The sequence below is a fragment of the Coregonus lavaretus genome, assembly GCF_964263955.1.
Source record: "Coregonus lavaretus genome assembly, chromosome: 15".
Lineage (NCBI taxonomy): Eukaryota > Metazoa > Chordata > Actinopteri > Salmoniformes > Salmonidae > Coregonus > Coregonus lavaretus.
In genome coordinates, this window is record NC_140002.1 from 38,708,254 (window position 1) to 38,735,387 (window position 27,134).

A 27,134-nucleotide genomic window follows, 5' to 3' on the forward strand; every position below is an offset into this window, starting at 1 on the left:
ATTTATACTGACCATAAATATAAATGCAACATGCGAACATTTAAAATATTTTACTGCGTTACAGTTCATATAAGGAAATCAGTCTATTGAAATTAATTCATTAGGCCTTAATCTATGGATTTCACATGACTGGGCAAGGGCACAGCCATGGGTGGCCCTGGGAGGGGATAGGCCCATCCACTGGGGAACCAGGCCCAGCTGATCAGAAATGGCTTTATTATAGACAGAAATACTCTTCAGTAAACTCAGACGATCCCGCCGGTGAAGAAGCTGGATGTGGAGGGCTGGCGTGGTTACACATGGTCTGCGGTTGTGAGGCCGGTTGGACGTACTGCCAAATTCTCTAAAATGACGGAGGCGGTTTATGGTAGAGAAATTAACATTAAATTCTCTGGCAACAGCTCTGGTGGACATACCTGCAGTCAGCATGCCAATTGCACGCTCCCTCAAAACTTGAGACATCTGTGGTATATTGTTGTGTGACAAAACTGTACATTTTAGAGTGGCATTTTATTATCCCCAGCACAAGGTGCACCTGTGTAATGATCATGCTGTTTAATCAGCTTCTTGGTATGCCACACCTGTCAGGTGGATGGATTATCTTGGAAAAGCAGAAATGCTCACTAACAGGGAGATAAACAAATTTGTGCTCAAAATTTGAGAGAAATAAGCTTATTGTGCATATGGAACATTTCTGGGATATTTTATTAGCTCATGAAACATAGGACCAACACTTTACATGTTGCATTTATATTTATGTTCAGTATAGAATGGAAAACGAGTATGTGTATGCAACAAATGTCAGTGCATCGAATCATACCGCATCGAACCGAATCGCATCGATTCGTTCTCTAATCAAACTGAATCACACAAATAATTTCTAACTGTGGTATCTAAATAACGATGCTAATTATGCTGTGAGGACAAGAAATCCGCTGACACTGTCCTTGATTATAATAGTTTATTATACCAAAGATTTCAGCGCCAATTTACAGACTCCTGCAGACATCTGGAGAACAACTGACCCAATCTCTAATATGTTGTCCCTCCCCGTCCTTTGTTTCAACCATGGTATTTATATCCTATGCCCTATGTAACATAATATAGGTGTTTTCCCATAAACCAATCCCAGGAGGCCACATAACAGACTTCCTCTAACACACCATTTGCAAACATCAGCAAAGTCATAAACTGTTTAGACACTACAAAACTAAAACGTATCGTTCCTGTATCGTATTGGAGCTCATGTATCCAGTAGTACTGGAGGTCGGTTTGGTTTTGGTTAGATTATAACAAAATAATCACGGTATTTCGGTTGTGATTATTTTTTTAAACATTAAATGCGCTATGCATTATGTGGGTTGAATGCTGTAACAACGCACATACCGAATCATCTTGAAGGGAAAGATGCACATCCATACTGCTTTACATAAACATTTATATAGTTGAGGATGGTTCTCTTTCCACTGGAGTCCAAAAGAGGTCGAAGGCAGGGAGTGAAAAAATCAATACAGTATGCATCTCTTTCAAAGACCCGGCCAAGGCAAGAAGGAGCTCATATTCATTTCCATAACAACTGGACCACAGCTGAAATATTAACATCCCATGTGCATACTTTTGCTGAAATTATAGTATTTTTATGGAAAATATCACCAGTTCAAATGTGACCTTTTTGTACAATCAAATCAAACGTTATGCAAAAATTCATTGCAATAATTTATTCAGTGCGTAATAGATGCATTTTCTAAGCGACAATCTCTTGTGCTAATGACATATTTATAAATACGTATAACAAATATTTGCAGAGAAATTTCATACATTTACAGTTAGTGAGTGCATACATCATTTTTATATTTTTCTTACTGGCCCCCCGTGGGAATCGAACCCACAACCCTGGCATTGCAAACACCATGCTCTACCAAATGATCCCTGCCGGCCATTCCCTCACACCATAACACCTCCTCCTCTATGCTTTATTGTGGGAAATACACATGCAGAGATCATCCGTTCACCCACACCTCGTCTCACAAAGACACAGCGGTTGGAACCAAAAATCTCCAATTTGGACTCCAGACCAAAGGAACATTTCCACCGGTCTAATGTCCGTTGCTTGTGTTTCTTGGCCCAAGTAAGTCTCTTCTTCTTCTTATTGGTGTCCTTTAGTAGTGGTTTCTTTGCAGCAATTCGACCATGAAGGCCTGATTTACGCAATCTCCTCTGAACAGTTGATGTTGAGATGTGTCTGTTACTTGAACTCTGTGAAGCATTTATTTGGGCTGCAATTTCTGAGGCTTGTAACTCTAATGAACTTATCCTCTGCAGCAGAGGTAACTCTGAGTCTTCCATTCCTGTGGCGGTCCTCATGAGAGCCAGTTTCATCATAGCGCTTGATGGTTTTTGCAACTGCACTTGAAGAAACGTTCAAAATTCTTGAAATGTTCCGTATTGACTGACCTTCATATCTTAAAGTAATGATGGACTGTCGTTTCTCTTTGCTTATTTGAGCTGTTCTTGCCATAATATGGACTTGGTCTTTTACCAAATAGGGCTATCTTCTGTATACCCCCCCTACCTTGTCACAACACAACTGATTGGCTCAAACACATTAAGACAGAAATAAATTCCACAAATTAACTTTTAAGAAGGCACACCTGTTAATTGAAATGCATTCCAGGTGACTACCTCATGAAGCTGGGCTCCCGAGTGGCGCAGCGGTCTAAGGCACTGCATCTCAGTGCTTGAGGCGTCACTACAGACCCCCTGGATCGATGCCAGGCTGTATCACAACCGGCCGTGATTGGGAGTCCCGTAGGGCGGCGCACAATTGGCCCAGTGTCGTCCGGGTTTGGCCGGTGTAGGCCGTCATTGTAAATAAGAATTTGTTCTTAACTGATTTGCCTAGTTAAATAAAGGTACAATTTTAAAAAAGCTGGTTGAGAGAATGCCAAGAGCGTGCAAAGCTGTCATCAAGGCAAAGTGTGGCTACTTTGAAGAATCTCAAAAATATTTTGATTGGTTTAACACTTTTTTGGTTACTACATGATTCCATATGTGTTATTTCATAGTTTTGATGTCTTCACTATTATTCTACAAAGTAGAACATTGTAAAAATAAAGAAAAACCCTTGAATGAGTAGCTGTGTCCAAACCTTTGACTGGTACTGTACATTTCATAATGTTCTTTCATTTGCAATCATCTTTAATTTATTGTGCATATTCTTTTAATTGTATATTGTGCATACCGATATGTCCTCATTTTTGTTTTAAATATTTACAATCCAGGCCATATGCGGCCTTCTCAACTGCCTTATATGCAAATATTCTGAATACTGTTAAGTCTTCGGTTGAAGAAATATGAGTGTATAGGACAGTCTGGTGTAGAACAACTATGGTCACTGCCATCAGTTATAACTGATATTCTACTTGAAACTGTGTGTGTCTTAACATTTTGATATTTCTCCTTTTCATTAATAACTGTTAACTGTTTTTAAATATTTGTTATGTTATATAACAGATGAAATGTTTGAAAATTGCTTATTAAACAATTGTTATTTGCAAATCTTTGTTGAACTCATTCATAATAAGCATTTTAACATGTAATAGGATAGAACTATGTTAACTAACTTATTGGCCCAACATTTGTTCAAGAATCAAGGAACTATGTCCTTTTGTCCTCAGAACAGCCACAATTAGTTGCGGAATGGATTCTAAAGGTGTCGAAAGCGTTCCACAGGGATGCTAGCCCATGTTCACTCCAATGCTTCCCACGGTTGTGTCAAGTTGGCTGGATGTCCTTTGGGTGGTGGTCCATTCTTGATAAACACGGGAAACTGTTGAGTGTGAAAAACCCAGCAGCGTTGCAGTTCTTGACACACTCAAACCAGTGCGCCTGGCACCTACTACCATACCCCGTTCAAAGGCACTTAAATATTTTGTCTTGCCTATTCACCCTCTGAATGGTTTAAAAATCCTTATTTAAACTGTCTCCTCCTGGTCAGGCTATGTCATGTTCCTAATGCTTTGTACACTCAGTGTAAATGTATATATAAATAAGGATGTGAAAAGACAGTATATGAATAGAAGTGACCAGTGTTCAATGAATCTATGTACATAGGGCAGAAGTATCTAAGGTGCAGGGTAGAGTACTGGGTGGTAGCCAGCTAGAACAGTGACTAAGGCTAGTGGTGACTGTTTAACAGTCTGATGGCCTGGAGATAGAAGCTGTTTCTCAGTCTCTCAGTCCCAGCTTTGATGCACCTGTACTGTCTCCGCCTTCTAGATGGTAGCGGGGGGTGAACAGGCCTTGGCTCGGGTGGCTGAGGTCCTTGATGATCTTCTTGGCCTTCCTGTGACACCGGGTGCTGTAGATGTCCTGGAGGGAAGGCAGTGCCCCAGTGATGTGTTGGGCTGACCGCACCACCCTCTGTAGAGCCCTGCAGTTGCAGACTGTGTAATTGCCGTACCAGGCGTTGATACAGCCCGGCAGGATGCTTTCAATTGTGCATCTGTAGAAGTTTGTGAGGGTCTTGATGGCCAAGCCGAATTTCTTCAGCATCCTGAAGTTAAAAAGGCGCTGTTGCGCATTCTTCATCACATTGTCAGTGATGTGCACACCGAGGAACTTGAAGCTTTTGACCCTCTCCACTGCGGCCCAGTCGATGTGGATGGGGGCGTGCTCCCTCTGGTGTCTCCTGAAGTCCACGATCAGCTCCTTTGATTTGTTGATGTTGAGGGAGAGGTTATTTTGCTGGCACCACTCGGTCAGGGCTCTCACCTCCTCCCTGTAGGCTGTCTCATCATTGTTGGTAATCAGGCCTAACACTGTTGTGTAGTCAGCAAACTTGATGATTGAGTTGGAGACGTGCATGGCCACGCAGTCATGGGTGAACAGGGAGTACAGGAGGGGGCTGTGGGGACCCTGTGTTGAGGATCAGTGTGGCGGAGGTGTTGTTGCCTACCTTCACCACTTGGAGTCAGCCCGTCAGGAAGTCCAGGACCCAGTTGCACAGGGGGGGTTCAGACCCAGGGCCCTGAGCTTAGTGATGCGCTTGGAGGGCACTATGGTGTTGAAGGCTGAGCTGTAGTCAATGAACAGCTGTGACATAACTTAAAAGCTGTGCCCTTGCTGTACCCAACAAATCTTGAGGGTATCAATGTACCTGTAGCACGGCAGGGTGCACCCTGCAGGTCTCCAACAGCTCTGTCAGGTGCCTTTGTGAGTAGTTTGAGACCCCAATTGCTCTGAGCATCTCATTGGCATGGAGCTCATCCATGACATTCCAGCTGTGGGCTTGATACTGTGTATCAAGCCCACATCTCCCGAGTGGCGCAGTGGTCTAAGGCACTGCATCGCAGTGCTAGCTGTGCCACTAGAGATCCTGGTTCGAATCCAGGCTCTGTCGTAGCCGGCCGCGACCGGGAGACCCATGGGGCGGCGCACAATTGGCCCAGCGTTGTCCAGGGTAGGGGAGGGAATGGCTGGCAGAGAGGTAGCTCAGTTGGTAGAGCATGGTGTTTGCAACGCCAGGGTTGTGGGTTCGATTCCCACGGGGGGCCAGTATAAAAAATAAAATCAAAAAAATAATAATGTATGCACTCACTAACTGTAAGTCGCTCTGGATAAGAGCGTCTGCTAAATGACTAAAATGTAAATGTAATATATGTGTATTCTTCTCATCCTTTGGTTCCAGACCCTCATTCTCAGGCCAGTGGATCAGGTACAGGTCAATGTATCCCCCTAACCGCAGCCTCTCCAGGCTACGAGCACAGCCCTCTGCGACCATTGGGCCCATGTCCGCTGAGGACAGTTTAACGATGAGGAAGATATCAGTTTGTGCTTGGGCATCAGGTCCAACAGGGCACGGCCCAAGTCTGCTTCATTGCCGTACACTGTAGCAGTGTCAAAGGCACGATATCCAGCCCCGAGCGCAGCGTCAACACTCAGGTGCATTTGCTTGCCCTGCAGCTTGTATGTTCCTAGGCCCAGGAGGGGCATCTGAGCCCGTGTTCAGTCTGAAAGAGGGAAGTGAGGAAGACATCACCGCCAGATGAACGGGCTGGGGAGGACTGTGCTTTAAGATTTGTTTTGTTGACATTGTGGTTTACCAGAGAGGAAAAGTCGAAGCAAGATCTTTTTTTATTCCGCCCAAAATCTGTCCACGAAAATACGAAAATAAGCCCACGAAGTGAGGAATTTTTGTATGGAGGTCAATGAGTGTCGAATTTGGTAAACAAAAATTGTAATTCCTAATTTGCTACGTGAGGCTTATTTAATCTAATAAAAGTTTCATAATGGTTAGTTTGTTACAAATGCACTGATATAAGTGGAAACGTGGCATTTCGGCAACTTACCCAAAAACAACTTACCCTGTTATCATAAAGATAGATAGAGGACTCATCATGGATATAAGCCATTTTAGCATGGACATTGCCATTGAGGGCTTCCACCATTTTAAAGTTGTCAACTGGGTGGGGATTCCTATGAGTTGGGAGCAATCAGCCAATAGGCATGTTTCCATTGACCCAGGTTTGTTAGACAAAAGCAATGTCACTTAAAAAGAATTGTGACATTTGTAATGGAAACGGCAGATGTAGGAGAACATTTCTAAAGATCTATTACATTTTTTTCCATTTGACTGGTATTTCTATTATTTTTTGTATTTTAATCAATCTTGTCTCATCGCTGTAACTCCCCAATGGGCTCGGGAGGCAAAGATCGAGTCATGCGTCCTCTGAAACATGACCCGCCAAACCGCGCTTCTTAACACCCACCCGCTTAACCCGGAAGCCAGCCGCACCAATGTGTCGGAGGAAACACCCTTCAACTGCAGGTGCCTGGCCCCCCACAAGGAGTGGCTAGAGCGCGATGAGCCACCCGGCCAAACCCTCCCCTAACCCGGACAATTGTGCGCCACCCTATGGGACTCCCGATCACAGCCGGTTATGATACAGCCCGGGTTCGAACCCGGGTCTGGAGTGACGCCTCTAGCACTGCAATGCAGTGCCTTAGACCGCTGCACCACTCCGGAGGCCCCTGTGGATATTTTTTTTCAACGTTTCTGTATTGCGACAGAATAAATTATGATTGCCGAACAGACTAATTTTGAAGGTACGCTGGGTATGTGATATTATCATGATGCCTAACTATAAAGCTCCATTCCCCATTTAATTCTAAATGCCTACTGCTTGCAAAATCCATGTACAGTTGAAGTCGGAAGTTTACATACACCTTAGCCAAATACATTTAAACTCAGTTTTTCACAATTCCTGACATTTAATCCTAGTAAAAATTCCCTGTCTTAGGTCAGTTAGGATCACCACTTTATTTTAAGAATGTGAAATGTCAGAATAATAGTAGAGATAATTATTTATTTCAGCTTTTATTTCTTTCATCACATTCCCAGTGGGTCAGAAGTTTACATACACTCAATTAGAATTTGGTAGCATTGCCTTTAAATTGTTTATCTTGGGTCAAACCTTTTGGGTAGCCTTCCACAAGCTTCCCATAATAAGTTGGGTGAATTTTGGGCCATTCCTCCTGACAGAGCTGGTGTAACTGAGTCAGGTTTGTAGGCCTCCTTGCTCACACACGCTTTTTCAGTTCTGCCCACACACTTTCTATAGGATTGAGGTCAGGGCTTTGTGATGGCCACTCCAATACCTTGACTTTGTTGTCCTTAAGCCATTTTGCCACAACTTTGGAAGTATGCTTGGGGTCATTGTCCATTTGGAAGACCCATTTGCGACCAAGCTTTAACTTCCTGACTGATGTCTTGAGATGTTGCTTCAATATATCCACATAATTGTCCTTCCTCACGATGCCATCTATTTTGTGAAGTGCACCAGTCCTTCCTGCAGCAAAGCACCCCCACAGCATGATGCTGCCACCCCCGTGCTTCACGGTTGAGATGGTGTTCTTCAGCTTGCAAGCGCCTCCTTTTTCCTCCAAACATAACGATGGTCATTATGGCCAAACAGTTCTATTTTTGTTTCATCAGACCAGAGGACATTTCTCCAAAAAGTACGATCATTGTCCCCATGTGCAGTTGCAAACCGTAGTCTGGCTATTTTATGGCTGTTTTGGAGCAGTGGCTTCTTCCTTGCTGAGCGGCCTTTCAGGTTATGTTGATATAGGACTCGTTTTACTGTGGATATAGATACTTTTGTACCTGTTTCCTCCAGCATCTTCACAAGGTCCTTTGCTGTTGTACTGGGATTGATTTGCACTTTTCGCACAAAAGTACGTTAATCTCTAGGAGAAAGAATGCGTCTCCTTCCTGAGCTGTATGACGGCTGCGTGGTCTCATGTTGTTTATACTTGCGCACTATTGTTTGTACAGATGAACGTGGTATCTTCAGGCATTTGGAAATTGCTCCCAAGGATGAACCAGACTTGTGGAGGTCTACAATTTTTTTTCTGAGGTCTTGGCTGATTTCTTTTGACTTTCCCATGATGTCAAGCAAAGAGGCACTGAGTTTGAAGGTAGGCCTTGAAATACATCCACAGGTACACCTCCAATTGACTCAAATTATGTCAATTAGCCTATCAGAAGCTTCTAAAGCCATGACATCATTTTCTGGAATTTTCCAAGCTGTTTAAAGGCACAGTCAACTTAGTGTATGTAAACTTCTGACCCACTGGAATTGTGATACAGTGAATTATAAGTGAAAAAATCTGTCTGTAAACAATTGTTGGAAAAATTACTTGTGTCATGCACAAAGTATGTCCTAACCGACTTTCCAAAACTATAGTTTGTTAACAAGAAATTTGTGGAGTGGTTGAAAAACTAGTTTTAATGACTCCAACGTAAGTGTATGTAAACTTCCGACTTCAACTGTATTTAACTATAAAAATAATGTTTCTTTCCATGACAAGGATTGTCTTGTCTTTCAAGAATGACTGAATTGCTTTACATTGGACCGTGGCAATAAATAGGCACATGAGAATTATTAGAATATGGCAAGTATTACTAAATTCTTGCATTCTACCCATGCTGGCTTTTGAGGGCAACATGAGACATGAAACAGATAGGTGGGCAGTTAAATGGAATCGCACCATAGCAGGCAATTGTCGCATCTATTTTCTTTGCGAACTTAAAAAAAAAAAAAAGCTAATGGGGAAGAAAATGTACTACTTTAAAATGGAGATAGCCTCAATTGTGCTGCCCATGCTGTCACCGATGCTATTATGGCACAAATACAAAGATGAGTGCTCTATCTATCTCTATGGCCTGTTCTTCACACGCGTATCTGACCTCTCATTGGCTAGAATGGTCTCACCTGATCCCGCCTGCCTTCCAACTTTGAGGACATTTCCATTGTTAGAGCGGTCATTCGAATATCTTGTCAATATAATAGACAATCTTTTGGTTTACCCACAAGTGTGAGACACTTAGAAGAAGAGGCCTCAGACTCCATTTACCTGGCTGGGATTGCCGGTCAATACTTCTACCACAACATTCATACCATGATGGAACACTTGAACTTGACAGGACATTGCTAGCGGTGGATGCTGGTGGGAGGCGCTATAGGAGGATGGGCTCATTGTAATTGCTGGAATTGAGTTAATGGAATGTTATCAAACACATAGAACATATGGAAACCACGTTTGACTCCATTCCAATTATTCCTTTCCAGCCATTACAATGAGCCTGTCCTCCTATAGCTCCTCTCACCAGCCTCCTCTGATTGCTAGCTACAAAAAACCAAACTGTATCACACATCATATCACAATTTTTGTTGCTCATACGTTTACCTTTCTTTAGAGACGCACAACTTACTTGAAGGATGACCACTTGTATGTCTACACAGGGCACACAAACATGTTGTAGCATCTGAGCAAGGTTGGCTACATTCCAAAAGTATTTAATGGGTTCCAAAGTTATTTGCTTCACACACTTCACCAGATGCACCGGGGACTCATTTCAGTAGTCAAAAGTGGCTTCCTTTCTCTCCTTCAACTTCTTCTGATCTAAAAATATAGACTGTATAAAAAGAACAAACACAGGCTAAGATCATATGAATTAATGAGTTATTTCACTTTATTGCAGATGATCGAGTAGCCACATTTTATGATTAAATTGTTTCCTTTGCTTATCTCCTGGATAGGCTTTTACTTTTACAACCCAGATCCTTCCATCAGATATCAGAAATTCAAAACGGTCCTTTAAATATTCAGGTAATGCACCATACTGATATGCTATATAGGTGTTCCATCTTAACACACAGACACACACGATAAAGACAAGTCATGCCCAGCATTGGAAATCAATATAATTTATTGTACAGCCGATGACAGTAAAATAAGTCTTCAAAATGGCAGCTGATAAAATTCCCTTAATTAAAAATTAAAGACTAATCGTTATGCTTAAATACTCACAAACCCTTAAATATACCATAAGGTATCGTACACTTTCAAACGCTTTAGACAGAATGGAAGAGGAAAAAGGGGTGAAAGAGGACAGTCTCTGATTCTAATCTATGTGCCTGAAAAGGGATCACATGGGCCAAATCCTAATTACTTTCCAGTGTCCTTTGTCCTCATCCTCACATATATATCAAGTCCTTCAAGACCAGATCAGCAAGGACAGAGAAATGGGACATTTCAGACTTGATTGTTGACATAACTGAAAATGTGCACCATTGTGGGACCATGGATTAGACTGGGGAAGTGCACCATGGAGAGGTTGCAATGTTGCACACCATCAAAAGAAATAAATACTAAAACATTATCAGAAACCATGCTGAAGGCCCTGTATATCCTTACCTTAAATTTCAGTCCCTTCAGTTTTCCTGTCAAGCTCATTACACAACTTTTCACTTACCTTTTTCCGATGGATGAAACCTTCCATAGAATAACTTATGTACAAGATAAATTAAATAGCAGCAGGTAAGGGTTACAGTATGCCATGTCCTAGTCCTCTATTTGGAGAAAGGAAGTGACTAAACAAAAGGGAAAAGCCGTGTCAGGTCTTACACAAAAGTGAGTTTAGTCACAGTTTATCCCCATGTGGGGGGTTGTTTGTGGAGGTAGGATATATGAAAGATCCTGTATACACCAGACACCTTACCTTCCACTGACGTTTGACCTCCAAACACCTCAACACCATTGACATTGTTCTGAGCTACTCGCTTGACCACCAGTGAGGATGCTTTCCCCCCCCTTCAAGTCATATTTGGTTGTAGAAGGACACAAACCAAACCAAGTCATATTTGGTTGTAGAAGGACACAAACCAATTCGATTAAACACTTTGTAACTGTCAATCACCTATTTGAGCAATAATTATTCCACTATCAATTCGTAAAGATATAGTCAACTAAAAAATAAATGAAATGAAAAATCGACGGGATCAGAGGTCGAACATTTATTTAAGCGGCTAAATGACAACAGCGGCTGATCAAGACATTTGTTCATGTATTTCTTCTAATAAAAACAAGTAAAATTTGTCCAACGTTTAAACAACCGTAATGATTAATTCGGGAAGACATAGAAATAATAAATAGTCATTCAAAATAGCTCACGGTTTGTTCCGGCTTGATGTATTACAGAATTAACAGCATTTTAACATAAGCAAAATGCTGAGGAGTGCACAATCATGAAAGCCTATAGGCGTAGATTTCTCAATTATTTTATCTTGGATTACATCCATGTTATACAAAAACAAAAAGGACTTGTAGCTCTATGGACAGCGAGTGATTAGTTCATATGCATATTGTGAAATAGATATACAGGCTGTGTGACTCCAGCGGTGCAACGATTTTTCGGTGGTTATCTTTTTATTTAGTCGGTCAAGTCGATGAATCGGTCGTATCGGGTTTCGTTTCGGAGACGATGCTTTATCCTATGATGCTGCGTCGAACGTGGCAAGGCCTTCAGATGAGATGAGCTTGGTCAGCTGTTGCAGTGTGCTTGGTTAGTCAGTCAGCCAGTTTGCACACAACAAACACCTCAACCTTTGAATTGGGGTGAATGACAAAAACCTGAGTGAGAGGGGTTATTTTTAGGGGACTCACAAAACTTTGAAATCCTCAGGAAGAAAAGAAAAAAAAAAGTCTTAGATAAAAGTGTATCAGGACTTGAAAGCAAAATAAATGTGATACACAAGTATGATATAAATAACTTACCACTGATTAATACATCTCAATTTCCCTTCAAACTGTCAAAAAAAAAACATAAATAGTTTTAGTCAGTCCCATCCACTCAATGTAGGGCTGGATTCCCCAATATGTGGCCCGCAGGCCAAATTCGGCCTGATTTTATTTGCCGATTTAGGAAATATGTTCCCAAGTATTCCTACGCTTAAAGTGGTATATGTGATCATATCCCAATGTAATCAAGGTTTGAAATTATTCTGTTTTTGTCAAATATTATCTCTGTTTTGGATTCTTGCGGTCAATTTGCAGTGTACAAATTATTTATAACTATGTTCCTGCCCTCCGACCATCCGCTCAAGGAAGAATCAGCCCACGGCTGAATGTAATTGGGGACCCCTATGTAGGGCCTACTACACAAAACACAATTCCTATACTACATCAAAAAATCCTAAACTCCTTCAAAAAATGATATTAATATTAACAGACATTCAGAGACACTAGCCTACCACCTCAAGTCTAAAAATCTGGCAACAATGAAACACTAATATAAATGCATTCAGACTGCTGATATGTCTGGCGATTATTCATGATAAACAAAAACGAGTCAAAATCAATTAAGTGTGCTGTTTGACTTTGATAAGTAAGCTTTATGAATTAACAGTATTGTTCCTATTACCCGTTTTCCTATATAATATACAATTGCGCCCAGCTTAAAAAACCGATGCACTCATTGCTAACACACTCATACACATCTTCCCCTAAATTCAATTTCAAAAAGTGCCCTTAGTAGCCCCTACCAAAACCATTGGAGTACTTCTCCTCAAAGTAATCATCCTTATCAAAGCCTGAGCCCAGAGCATAGCGCATAGAGGAAGGAGGGTGCACAGAGCTGCCACCGACAAAATCTCGCCCGGCACGACTTCGGGCATAGCTGCGTGCATAGCTGGCAGAGGAAGGTGGGGGTGGAGACAACATAGTGCAGCGGCTAGCCAGGGGGCTGCGCTCCCGGTAATAACGGGGAGAAAGTGGCCGCTGAGGGAGTGGGGGAAGCCGTCGCTCATAAGGATCCTGCTCATAGTAACGTGAAGAGGAAGAGTATGGGTCATGGCGGACAAGCCTCTCATATAGGTCACACTCGTAGTAGGCCCTAGGAGGGGGTGGGGGAAGGGGAGGAGGAAAGCGACCACGAGGTGGGTAGTAGTCACCGTGTGGAGCTCGAGGGGAGAGGTAGTGAGGAGTGTGGTGTGGGTGAGGTTGATAGTGGTGAGGTGGGGGAGGGTAGTCATCCCCTCTGCCATTTCTGGCTTGATTGTTGCGGGAGATGGATACAAAGATCTTTTGGCCCTCCAGTTTAGAGTGGTTTAACTTGGAAATGGCCTCATGGGCCTCATTTTCTCTCTGCATGTGCACAAAGGCAAAGTTCTTCACAATGTCACACTCAACCACCTTACCAAACGGCTGGAAGAGCTCTCTTATCTTAGCACCTGTGGTCCCCTCAGGGACATTCCCTACGTAGATCTTGGTGGCATTGCGGACCTTCGTAGTGGCAAACTCCACAGTGATGGGCGCCCCATTGAGCTCATGCTTATGGAGTTCTGCCACTGCCTTCTGGGCATCCTCCTCCTCATTCATGTGCACAAAGCCATAGTTTTTCAGAATGTCACAGTCCGATACCTGACCGTATTTCTCAAATAGAGTACGCAGTTCTGGTTCTGTGGTTGAGGAGTTCACGTTTCCAACAAATATCTTCACCATTTTAGTATGGTAGCTAACAAGGCACAGTCTTGGCTTAGCTGTTGCAGAGAAAGGGGTGTATCAAATGTAAATTAGGATTCCTGGAGAACACTTCTTCAACCGGTGACAGAGCAGCCTCTTCAGTCTCTAAAACCAAAATTAAGACGAGTTAGATAGCTATTAAGATCTCATTAGAATCGTTAGAGTAAATGGGAGTTCTCTGGCACACTCTGGGCTCTTAGGGGTTAACATTAGCTAGCTTGTTAGCTAGCAGCTTGTTGCAGCCAGGCTATGGTCAGAGCTGACAAGTATCTTTGCTAGTACAGTAGCTATTTGACTGATAGCAAGTTACGAAAGGACTGACCAAATACCTTAGTAGATGTAGGCTACTGTAGCTAGAAAAATAATTTTGCTAGTGTATGTAAGGTTAGCGAGCTAGCTAACTAGCTAGCTAACAGAAAAGCTGTCAGCAGCAGGCTAGCTAGCAAGCTAACGACTTTATAGTAGATAGCTACATCAGATGTTTAACGTTAGCTAGCTACCTTTTGAGGTTGTACGACACAAGTCGCCTTTGTTTAGTCTATTTCTGTACAAATGAACTTTAATCTCACCTTGCCAGTTAGGTTACGTAGCTAGCTATGTAACGGTATCGTCCTTGTACTTTGATGGCTTCTCAACAGCCCCACTTCGGTTTCCACTAGATAACACAGCTACAAAGTCAGAATGGTCTATATCGTAAAAAAATTATGAAAATTCAAATATGGTTTTTGGAATGAAATTTAGGTCTAGGCATAAGGTTAGCAGTGTGGTAAGAGTTAAGTTTCAAATTAGATTTTAATAAGATAAATTGTAGAAATGGGCGGGGTTTATGACTTTGTGGCTGTGGTATCTAGTGACTACACCTACTTCTCACTGACAGCAAATGGCGTGAGCCAGGCAGCAAGCCAGCTGGCTAACTGAAAGAGGAAGAGGAGTTTGTCGTGCTGCTGCGTACCAATACAGTTTGTGGCTTCCTTCCCGTAGGAGATTCTCCTCCCGTCCTCGGTGACACGGAAACCGATAAGTGGTATTCTTCTTATTTGGTATCATGGCGTCATGTTGTTTGTGCATGGCCGATCAAGTTACATTTTGTGATAAAAAAATAATAAATTGCACCACCAACTAACCCTTCACCTATATACCATAATTGTATTTATTTTTTTACCCCACATTCCACTACTTTGACCCTAACTGATCCTACACCAGGCCAACGGCCTGGGAGGAAGGGTCTCTTTCTTTCAACACACCTTGTAACTCTTTTGCAGTAAAACCTAGTACACCCAAGCACTTCTCTGCAGCTGCCACCACAACATCTACAGTGCATTCGGAAAGTATTCAGACCCCTTGGCTTTTTTCACATTTTGTTATGTTACAACCTTATTCTAAAATGGATTAAATATATGTTTTCCCTCATCAACGTACACACAATACTCCATAATGACAAAGCAAAAACAGTTTGAGAAATTTTTGCAAATGTATTATAAATAAATAAAACTGAATACCTTCTTTACATAAGTATTCAGACCCTTTGCTATGAGACTCGAAATTGAGCTCGGGTGCATCCTGTTTCCATTGATCATCCTTGAGATGTTTCTACAACTTGATTGGAGTCCACCTGTGGTAAACTCAATTGATTGGACATGATTTGGAAAGGCACACACCTGTCTATATAAGGTCCCACAGTTGACAGTGCATGTCAAAGCAAAACCAAGCCATGAGTCGAAGGAATTGTCCGTAGAGCTCCGAGACAGGATTGTGTCCAAGAAAAGTCTCTGAATGTCCTTGAGCGGCCCAGCCAGATCCTGGACTTGAACCCGATTGAACATATCTGGAGAGACCTGAAAATAGCTGTGCAGAGACGCTCCCCATCCAACCTGACAGAGCTTGAGAGGATCTGCAGAGAAGAATGGGAGAAACTTCCCAAATACAGGTGTGCCAAGCTTGTAGCGTCATACCCAAGAAGACTCGAGGCTGTAATCGCTGCCAAAGGTGCTTCAACAAAGTACTGAGTAAAGGGTCTGAATACTTATGTAAATGTGATATTTCTGATTTGTTTTATTTTATACATTTGCTAAAATTTCTAAAAGCCTGTTTTTGCTTTGTCATTATGGGGTATTGTGTGTAGATTGATGAGAACAAAAAAAACAATTTCATCAATTTTAGAATAAGGCTGTAACGTAACTAAATGTGAAAAAATCAAGGTGTCTGAATACTTCCCGAATGCACTGTATTTTCTGTGATTTACATTCCATTTCTGCGCTACAGTTGATAACCATGGCAATGAATGCTAAGAAGCCAACCTTACTGAAGCACAAATTCGTATCACTCTGTATTGGCCTATGCCTACTCACCCTTGACGCATCATCCTCTACTCTCTTCACTGCCTCAGCATACAGCACCTTCTGTTCTACTCGAACCCTGGCAACCTCAACCGGTCTCTAGCACCGGGCACTTCTGATCCCCAGCAACATGGGCAACCCCACAATTGACACACCGTTTTTTCCACTGATACTACACATGCCTTTGTCCCATGCCCTCCTGCACATTTCTCACATCTCAGAATCTCCCTCCTACACACTGCTACAACATGACCATAAGCTTGGCATCTGAAACACAAAAGCGCTCACGGGATAACTGACATATCCTAACATAACTTTGTCAGGTGAAGACTGCTTCAAAACTAAAAAGGAAACAGGAGATAATGCAGCTGTTGAGAACCAAGGGATAACAATTCTAAGGACAAGCGCATATTTGTCTTCAATTACTATACTGCAGAGCTGTTGCGGAAAATAAAAGATTAAGACGGGATCAAGAGAGAATTGGCAGCCAAAAACATCATATACTCTCTGATGTTCCCTGCGAAGCTACGCATCACCCATGAGAGCAAGACCCACATCTTTGATTCAGTGCCTGATGCAAAGTCATTCCTGCGCTCGATTCGGATTACACCACCTTCCAGACCTGAGGACAGGGTCTGAAACAATATGCCAACTATGTGGCAAACTGTTGGGTCCAGAAGGAGTGAGAGACAGGACTCGAAGTAGCCCAACTCTACCACAGAACATTTTCCAGTCCACATTGAGTGCATGGAATATTTCATCCATGCCGGTCTGTTTACGGAATGATAAATATTAGGTCAGATATACTATAATATAGGCCAAAATATCACTTTGTTTCCACAATTGCCCCATTACTGAGTCTTGTGAGGATCCCCTCGTTTAAAGAACACAACACCACCAAGATCTGCCGCCCAGGAATGCGTCATTCTTCTGTGTTCTAATTCACTGTCTGGTCTCCTTTCGTTTTTGTGTTGAATTTCTTGTTGTTTCTGTGTGTTTGTTGCATACAAAAAACAAAAGAGCATTTCTTTCTGCAGTTATGGGTACAAGGAAAAGGTCAATTCAAATTAAGGTCTGTAGTGATTTACACACAGTTTACAGTTTATTAGGTACACCACCCGTTCACGAAAATGGTTAGCTCCTACAGACAGTGAGTCATGTGGCCGTGGCTTGCTATATAAAGCAGACAGGCATTCAGTTACTGTTCGATTGAACATTAGAATGGGCAAAATGAGTGACCTAAGCAACTTTGAGCGCGGTATGATCGATTGTCGGGTGCCTGGCGCCGGTTGAGGTATCTCAGAAAGGGCTGGCCTCGTGGGCTTTTCACCTACAACAGTGTCTAGGGTTTACCGAGAATGGTGCAACAAATAAAAAACATCCAGTCAACGGCAGTTCTGTGTGTGTGAAAACAGCTCGTTGATGAGAGGTCGAAGGAGAATGGCAAGAATCGTAAGCTAACAGGCGGGCCACTAACAGGCAAAGACTGGCGCAGTACAACAGTGGTATGCAGAACGGCATCTCGGAACGCACAACTCGTCCGTCCTTGTCACGGATGGGATATTTCAGCAGACGACCACACTGGGTTCCACTCCTACCAGCTAAAAACCAGAAGAAGCGACTCCAGTGGGCACGCGATCACCAACATTGGACAATTGAGGAATGGAAAAACATTGCCTGATCCGACTAATCCCGGTTCCTGTTGCGTCATGCTGATGGCAGTCAGGATTTGGCATAAGCAGCATGAGTCCATGGCCCCATCCTGCCTGGTGTTGCTAGTGTAATGGTGTGGGGAATGTTTTCCTGGCACACGTTAGGTCCCTTGATACCAATTTAGCAACATTTCCATGCCCTGAAGAATTCAAGCTGTTCTGGATGCAAAGGGGAGTCTGACCCAGTACTACATTTACATTTACATTTACGTCATTTAGCAGATGCTCTTATCCAGAGCGACTTACAAATTGGTGCATTCACCTTATGGGATAACCACTTTACAATGTATTTTTTTTTTTGTTGTTGATTATTTTGTAGAATTTTTTTATTTATTTTTTTCTAGATGGGTGTACCTAATAAACTCTATCTTACCTTAGGAGTTATGCAAGGCTGATAGAATCATATTTAAAATGATTCACAGCTGTAATGGCGGCCAAAGGGGCTTCCACCAAGTATTAACTCGAGGGTTAATTTTAAGGCAGCAAAATGTGAAGACCGCAAAGGGTGTGTAAACTTTCGCTAGCGACTGTAGATCCAGCGGGCAGGCTTACACTTGACAATGTACTGATGTGTATAGTGTATATAGTAGTGTGCAGTTGAATCACCCATGATTTGCACTTTTTCTATTCTCGTATTTGTCTGTATTTGATGTCCTTTGTATGCTTGACGTTTTCATGTACACAGCCACAAACAACTTCCCCATGGGGATGAAAAAAGTCATTCTTATCTTCTTATTTTTCAACTGCACTTAAAAATATTTTACAGGTGTGAGAAAGCAATCCGAAGGAGTCCCATCATTGCAGATGGAAATCTTCAGGTCCTGAGTGCTCTGGAGCAGGTTTTCATCAAGGATCTCTCTGTACCTTGTGCCGTTCATCTTTCCCTCGATCCTGACTAGTCTCCCAGTCCCTGCCGCTGAAAAACATCCCCACAGCATGATGCTGCCACCACCATGCTTCACCGTAGGGATGGTGCCTGGTTTCATCCAGATGTAACACTTGGCATTTAGGCCAAAGAGTTGAATCTTGGATTCATCAGACCAGAGAATCTTGTTTCTCATGGTCTGGGAGTTCTTTAGGTGCCTTTTGGCAAACTCAAAGTGGGGTGTCATGTGCCTTTTACTGAGGAGTGGCTTCCGTCTGGCCACTCTACCATAAAGGCCTGATTGGTGGAGAGCTGCAGAGATGGTTGTCCTTCTGGGAGGTTCTCCCATCTCTACAGAGGAACTCTGGAGCTCTGTCAGGGTGACCATCAGGTTCTTGGTCACCTCCCTGACCAAGGCCCTTCTCCCCTGATTGCTCAGTTTGGCCAGATCTAGGAAGAGTCTTGGTGGTTCCAAACTTTTTCCATTTAAGAATGATTGAGGCCACTGTTCTTGGGGACCTTCAATGCTGCACAAATTTTTTGGTACCCTTCCCCAGAACTGTGCCTCGACACAATCCTGTCTCGGAGCTCTACGGACAATTTCTTCGACCTCATGGGTTGGCTTTGCTCTGACATGCACTGTCAACTGTGGGACCTCATATAGACAGGTGTGTGCCTTTCCAAATCATGTCCAATCAATTGAATTTACCACAGGTGGACTCCAAGTTGTAGAAACATCTCAAGGATGATCAATAGAAACAGGATGCACCCGAGTCTCATAGCAAAGGGAATACTTACCTTATTTACATAAGTATGTTTTAAATTTGTAATAAATTTGCTAACGTCTTAAAACCTGTTTTTGCTTTGTCATTATGGGGTATTGTGTGTACAGTCGTGGTCAAAAGTTTTAAGAATGACACAAATACTAATTTTCACAAAGTCTGCTGCCTCAGTTTTGATGATGGCAATTTACATATACTCCAGAATGTCATGAATGTCATGCAATTAATTGCAAAGTCCCTCTTTGCCATGAAAATGAACTTAATCCCCCAAAAACATTTCCACTGCATTTCAGCCCTGCCACAAAAGGACCAGCTGCCATCATGTCAGTGATTTTCTCATTAACACAGGTGAGAGTGTTGACGAGGACAAGGCTATAGATCACTCTGTCATGCTGATTGAGTTAGAATAACAGACTGGAAGCATTAAAAGGAGGGTGGTGCTTGAAATCATTGTTCTTCCTCTGTTAACCATGGTTACCTGCAAGGAAACACGTGCCGTCATCATGGATTTGCAAAAAAAGGGCATCACAGGCAAGGATATTGCTGCTAGTAAGATTGCACCTAAATCAACCATTCTTCGGATCATCAAGAACTTCAAGGAGAGAGGTTAAATTGTTGTGAATAAGGCGTCAGGGCGCCCAAGAAAGTCCAGCAAGCACCAGGACCGTCTCCTAAAGTTGATTCAGCTGCGGGATCGGGGCACCACCAGTGCAGAGCTTGCTCAGGAATGGCAGCAGGCAGGTGTGAGTGCATCTGCACGCACAGTGAGGCGAATACTTTTGGAGGATGGCCTGGTGTCAAGAAGGGCAGCAAAGAACCCACTTCTCTCCAGGAAAAACATCAGGGACAGACTGATATTCTGCAAAAGGTACAGGGATTGGACTGCTGAGGACTGGGGTAAAGTCATTTTCTCTGATGAATCCCCTTTCCGATTGTTTGGGGAACCCGGAAAACACTTTGCCCGGAGAAGACAAGGTGAGCGCTACCATCAGTCCTGTGTCATGCAAACAGTGAAGCATCCTGAGACCATTCATGTGTGGGGTTGCTTCTCAGCCAAGGGAGTGGGCTCACTCACAAGTTTGCCTAAAAACACAGCCATGAATAAAGAATGGTACCAACACATCCTCCGAGAGCAACTTCTCCCAACCAGCCAAGAACAGTTTGGTGACGACCAATTCCCTTTCCAGCATGATGGAGCACCTTGCCATAAGGCAAAAGTGATAACTAAGTGGCTCAGGGAACAAAACATCGACATTTTGGGTCCATGGCCAGGAAACTACACAGACCTTAATCCCATTGAGAACTTGTGGACAAACAAAAACCCACAAATTATGACAAACTCCAAGCATTGATTATGCAAGAATGGGCTGCCATCAGTCAGGATGTGGCCCATAAGTTAATTGACAGCATGCCAGGGCGGATTGCAGAGGTCAACACTGCAAATATTGACTCTTTGCATAAACTTAATGTTATTGTCAATTAAAGCCTTTTACACTTATGGAATGCTTGTAATTATATTTCAGTATACCATAGTAACATCTGACAAAAATATCTCATAACACTGAAGCAGCCAACTTTGTGAAGACCAATACTTGTGTCATTCTCAAAACTTTTGACCACGACTGTAGATTAAATGAGGGGAAAAAGCAATTTAATCAATTTTAGAACAAGGCTGGAACGTAACAGAATGTGGAAAAAGTCAAGAGGTCTGAATACTTTCCGAATGCACTGTATACAGTACTATATCAGTAGTAGTATATCTGCAATATGGGGAAAATAATGAGTCTCACTCAAGCTAGTGAAATTGTTCTGCATTTTCTTAATTCGTCAGCAATATATGGGTATATTAAGTGGGCTTCTATAACAGATAACAAAACTGAAGAGCACAAACAAAGAAATCATCCAACTTTGTTTATTCTTATAATAACAATATTAATAATTATTTTCTCCAGAGAAAGGCAAGGGAACTCAGACATTCCAGTGCAGCACATTGAAACCAACCAGCAACTCTTAATTACATTACAATCCACCAATAATTATCAATTGGCCCTTAATTATTTCATCAGATAAATTACCCCTGCTGTAAAAAATTTAAAAAAAAATTAAACTAATTGAAGGGGCTTGGGGTGCAGGAAGGTGAAGGCTCGCAATCAGAGCGCAAAGAGTTCAAGTCTGCACTTCCATGGTAGCCTCAAGTAAGACACTGTACTGTGATGTAAAAATGGCAGAAGCTTTCTGAACCACCACACGGAAACAGGAACCTTGTGCAGCTGTCATTAGCTGATCAGAATTAGAACATGATGTGAAAACCAATTTACAGCTGTAGTGAATATGCGTTGTACCTCAGATATATCTGTCTAATCATGTTGTACATTCAGTGTCAAACTGCAGCTCTCTTCATCTGTTCAAAAAAGATAGCTGAAAATGGGGGCAAGATGCTCAAGTACAGTAACATGGTGCTTAGACCATAGATTGGGCTTGGTGCAGGATAAGCGAGGGAGAAAGGCCTGAGGGTTACAGCTGGCAGAGTCCAGGGTCATTTTGGGCTCAAAATAAAAATAAGAACCTACAATCAGTTCATTACTTTTTAACTAATTTCCTTTCATATTTTCCGTCAATAAATGTATTTAAGAAAAAGATGATTGTGAGGTTTAAGAGAAACAAAACTGTCTCAGAAGACAACAGAAAAGTCAGAGGGGAGGGAGAGGGGACAGAAACCCCAAACCGAAAAGAACATCCCCTCCCAAGAAAATTAACAATCTCCTCAAAAAGGTCTATACACACACAACCTCCCCTAGCCACTTTGCCCCCCGACCCACCCACCCACCCACAAAGTCTCTCCATGCTCCTTTGCCTTCATCTCAAAAGCTCTCAGTTCAGTCTCAAAGTTCAGCCTTTTTGCCTTTGTGCTCCAGTCTGTCTCCATCCCCCTCCTTGCTTTCATCACTACTCCTCTTCCAAAAGCTCACAGTTTGAGCTCATTGGCAACCTTGGAGGCAATGTTCTTGAAGGCAATGGATGTGCCAGAAATGCGCTTAAAGCGAACCCCGTTAAGGGAGAGGCGGGGCAGCTTGCACACCTCCATCTCCCACTCGACAAAGTCGTCACGGGCGGGAGTCCCAGACACACACAGCAGCATGTAGCGCTCTCGCAGCTCATACTGGCAGCTGTTGGAGTCCAGAACCTTCCGGATCTCCTTCATCATCTCGTTGGGCTCCATGGAGGAGGTGGTCTTCATGCTCCAGGTGAAGCGCAGTGAGCGGGGCTTGTTGTCCTTGGAGGTCAGGCCTGGGGTCGTGGTGCTGGGCACCGTAGAGGTGGAGGACAGGGAGTCCTTCTTCTCATCTCCTGCAGAGCCCAGGGTGCCCTTCTCTAGCTTCTCAGCAGTGGTCAACATGGGTCTGAGTTGGGAAAGAAAGTAGGAAAGGAGAGTAATATCATAAAAGGCAAGGACAGAAAGAATGGGGAAACAGACAAAACAGCAATGTTACGGGCTGGTTAACAATGCATTCAATCACAGGGGGAACCAATGACAGCATGAGCATGAAACATTTAAGCTGTGCATTTACATGGATGCTTCACTGAGCAGCAGAATACATGCGTCTCTTTCTGTTATTAAAAGATCAATGCTTACATTGTCAAAACCGAAGGAGCTTTACTGATCATATATATCAGCATGCTATTCTTTACACCACCTAAATCAATTCATCTAATGATTATTTGATTGACATTTTTTCACTGAATCAACAGATTGATCAAATTGTCACTATCGTAGTCCTCACCTGCTGGCCTCATCTCGACCCTCTCCCTCATACGGGCTCCTCAAAGAAAATCGGCACAAGTTTAGTCTCCCCAAATTCCAATTAGACTTTATTACCAGGTTAGAACAAACACCATCAACTCCCATTGCAACCCCTGCACCTTCCAATTCCAGATTCTATAGTATTTCTTTTTAGAAATTATACTGTATGTATCCATAGATTTAATTAATGTGAGCTCTACTACATTTTAGGGAGCTATATGAGAAAACTAGGTATCTCTACTAAATGATTATCACCCCCCAACCCCAAAGTGGAATCACACAATCCATGGATACTGTTGTATTTTTTACTGTTGTAACTGGAATGAACAGTCAGAGATCACATCTTTGTTATGTTAATAAGTCCCATCACCACCATCCAATAACCCCTCTCCTCAAACTCCCACAGCAAGGCATCAATAAGAATAAAATAATAAACAGCATCGGTCAGATGCATATGCAGGCATTCTGCGGACCTGTTCTCAGTTTCCCAAGGTGCCCAACATCCTTATGTCTGTGCCCACCACAATTATATGACTTCAAATACATGCACCCCTTGAATGTCAAAACATTCAATCTTCATCACTCATTTTTGAGTTGTTGCTGAGAATATCATATTAGAGCCAAGAAATATACGGCTCCAATGACTCTTCAGGGAACTCATTCGAAATAGAAAAACTAAAATAAGCCAAGTTTTAAGAAAAAGAAACAGCAGGACGTTGCTGAAATATGAGGTTGTTTAGTGCAAACTTCAGGCCAGGCCTGGTATCAGACAAAAGAAAGGTAGGAGATGTCCCCCCCAAAATAACAGTGACATTACATTTTCAAAATCAACAGAAATAATTCCTACTCCTGTCTGAGCATGTAATGTTGAAAGCCTTCCCACAATACGGGTAGGTGACACTAGCAGTAAAGAGTGTGTACAAATCCAGAAGAATACGGGTTCTTCTCAACAATCACCATTTCTCTGTATTCTAAGCTTTATGCACACTGGGTAGCATGGCATGATCACAGACTGGGGGTTTTCTATTCACTTGGCCAAGGACCCACAGGGCAACACTTAACACTGACGGAGACAAAAGTCAATGGGGATGAGGGAAAGCAGAAAGGGATGAAGAGAGCAGCAGACGATGGTGTATCAGGCGATGGAGAGTGCAGGGCGAGTTAGTATAAATGGCTAATCGTTACAAAAATAAATCTGTATTTAAAAAATGGTCATGATACATAAAATAGCCTCACAGAGAGAGATGACACCGGGTAATAGTTTTGAGAAAAACTCAAGGGTGTGGTTATTTTTGCCTACCTTCTGGGGAATCTGAATGAGAGATTTCTACAAAAAAGGGGAGGGGGGAAGAAAAAGAAAATTGTATGTACACAAACGTGCGCAAAACAAACCACAGCAGATCTGTTATACATGTCATGTGCATGTCAGTCAACTGAAAGAGATTAATACTCCCCTGGTGTCCCTCAGGAGGTGAGCTGCTTAAGCCAAACAGGTTGTCACTAAATGGCTGTTAATGTAGCCTGACGTTACCATATTATTCAGGATGTTAAGGGCAGAGCTGTTACATGAACAATGGACTCGGATTAGGACTAACGTTAGCACTGGAAGGGAGACACGCATGCCAATTATGATATAGTTACACTGTGTACAAAACAGTAAGAACACCTACTCTTTCCATGACAGACTTACCAGGTGAAAGCTATGATTCCTTATTGATGTCACTTGTTAAATCCACTTCAAATCAGTGTCGATAAAGGGGAGGAGATGGGTTCAATAAGGATTTTCAAGCCTTGAGACAATTGAGACCTGGATTGTGTATGTGTGCCATTCAGAGGGTGAATGGGCAAGACAAAAGATTTAAGCGCCTTTGAAAGGGGGATGGTAGTAAGTGCCAGGCGCACCGGTTTGTGTCAAGAACTGAAACGCTGCTGGGTTTTTCATAATCAACAGTTTCCCGTGTTTATCAAGAATGGTCCACCACCCAAAGGACATCCAGCCAACTTGACAACTGTGAAACGCTGGAGTCAACATGGGCCAGCATCCCTGTGGAACGCTTTCGACACCTTGTAGAGTCCATGCCCTAACTAATTGAGGCTGTTCTGAGGGCAAAGGGGGGGTGCAACTCAATATTAGGAAGGTGTTCTTAATGTTTTGTACAGTGTGTATAATGCCTTAATTCGTGATGTACAATTCATCAATAAAACAATTAAACTACAGCAAGATACTCTGATTTGTATTTGAAGGTATTTCCACACAGAGTAACTTCCCTAGCTGCTCCAACTACATGTGTGGCAACTGACCACCAGCACAGAAATATGCACAGCTCCAAACCAACTCAACCTAAAAGAGGGGAGCACTTGTAGTCAAGCGTATTGTGAGCACAATAACATTATGGCCAGATTTTTTTTTAAACATCACAGGGACACACAAAAGTTAAGAACGAACAGTCCAAAAATCACAATGCACAAACATGAATACCTCACTGTAATTCTCACTCTCATTCACTTAAGGCAAGACGTTTAACACCAGGATGTGATCAGCATAACAGAAAATCACATCATTGGATTCAACACTAAGAGCATCTTTCCCATCATAGCAGATCCCCATTCCCCCATTCTCTCACCTGCGCACAAATTTAGATGTGAACTTGCTGAAGATACCAGTGCCCCCCACTCTTCGAGCCTGGCTGTTCCCATAGGAAAGGGAGGGGGATGCTGGGGGACCATTGTAGGTGGAGGCATGCTGGTCCCGTGTCGCCCTCTGCTGCCCGGCACTGAAAGTGCTTCTGGTGGCCACATTTCTGGGGAAGTTGGATCGGTCCGTCACCGTGGAACTGCTGATGTTGTGGGCAGAGGGAGACGCCACTGGTACTCTCAGAGGGGCAGTGCTGTTTTGATAGTTTTGTAAGTAGAATGAGTAGGCAGAGGAGAGTCATTTATAGATTTCATTATCACCAGCACATCAACGTGTTTCCCCAACTGCTGAAGCTATTTCCCACAAAGAATGTATGATAAAAACACAACGGAGCTTCAGATAGTGAAACAAAAGTTCAGTGAATGAAAAGCATATAATGTCTATACAAATGCCACAGTTGTAAGCAAGACTGATTAAGCAGTTTGCAAACGGAATGTGTACAAAAATGTAGTTCCTTCTATTAGGCTACAACATGCACCCTAACCGTGCCATCCACTCAGCAAAATCCACCATGATTGACTTTAATCTTGAAAGATGAAGCCTAGTAGAACATATTGCCAAGAAAACGATTACAGCCTTGTGACCCACCATGGGCAGCAGGTATAAACTAAAGACTTGGAATGTGAGGCCAGTGAAGCCTTGTGGAGTGATAAATCGTAGGCACACTGCATTAATCACATAATCAGCAGGGCACAGTAAGATCAGCTAACAGGGTAACAACGAATGCAGCATCACTACAAAGAAGGAAAGGAAAGGTTGGGGAAGGGGCATGGAGCTGTGATACTGTTGATTATGTCCTGGACCACACACATTGTCATAGTGGCAGAGGTTATAGCGAAACTATTTAGTGATAGTGGATTTACATGTTAACCAATTGATAAGTGAATGACGTCCCAGCATTATAGCACGTTCACTAGGACTCTTTCTTTTTTACAATGTGCATGGCCCATGAGATGTCAGATTTTGTATGGACAGGGAGTTGCAGGAGGTATTACAAGGGATTACATGACAGCAATGCACACCAGCTAGGAGCTGAGAGAGTTCCTTCCGGCTCAGGCAAAAACATAATGGCA

At 42.7% G+C, this 27,134-nt stretch overlaps 2 protein-coding genes across 8 annotated transcripts in view; both read right to left on the reverse strand.

The window, feature by feature from the left end:
- Nucleotides 1-12,709: 12,709 nt before the first annotated feature.
- On the reverse strand, nucleotides 12,710-14,522 carry LOC311142035 (uncharacterized protein). The gene is made up of 2 exons (XM_084177581.1): nucleotides 14,439-14,522; nucleotides 12,710-13,974 (listed from the first exon to the last, which is right to left on the reverse strand). The coding sequence occupies exon 2, from the start codon at nucleotides 13,846-13,848 to the stop codon at nucleotides 12,877-12,879; it is 972 nt and encodes a 323-aa protein (XP_084033707.1). The 5' UTR covers nucleotides 13,849-13,974; nucleotides 14,439-14,522; the 3' UTR covers nucleotides 12,710-12,876.
- A 6,938-nt stretch (nucleotides 14,523-21,460) lies between these two features.
- The window catches only part of LOC311142535 (serine/threonine-protein kinase MARK2-like), a 36,401-nt gene continuing 30,727 nt past the window's right edge, over nucleotides 21,461-27,134 (reverse strand). For 5 of the 7 annotated variants that reach the window (XM_084178205.1, XM_084178204.1, XM_084178201.1 and 2 more), the window contains exons 16-19: nucleotides 25,991-26,254; nucleotides 24,667-24,693; nucleotides 23,347-23,385; nucleotides 22,399-22,965 (exon numbers count right to left, since the gene is read on the reverse strand). In XM_084178205.1, coding sequence (XP_084034331.1) covers nucleotides 22,530-22,965; nucleotides 23,347-23,385; nucleotides 24,667-24,693; nucleotides 25,991-26,254 — 766 coding nt within the window. In that variant the 3' untranslated portion in view covers nucleotides 22,399-22,529. Of the gene's footprint in view, nucleotides 22,966-23,346; nucleotides 23,386-24,666; nucleotides 24,694-25,990; nucleotides 26,255-27,134 lie in introns of all 7 variants that reach the window. The other 2 variants (XM_084178202.1, XM_084178199.1) reach the window with 1 other exon arrangement.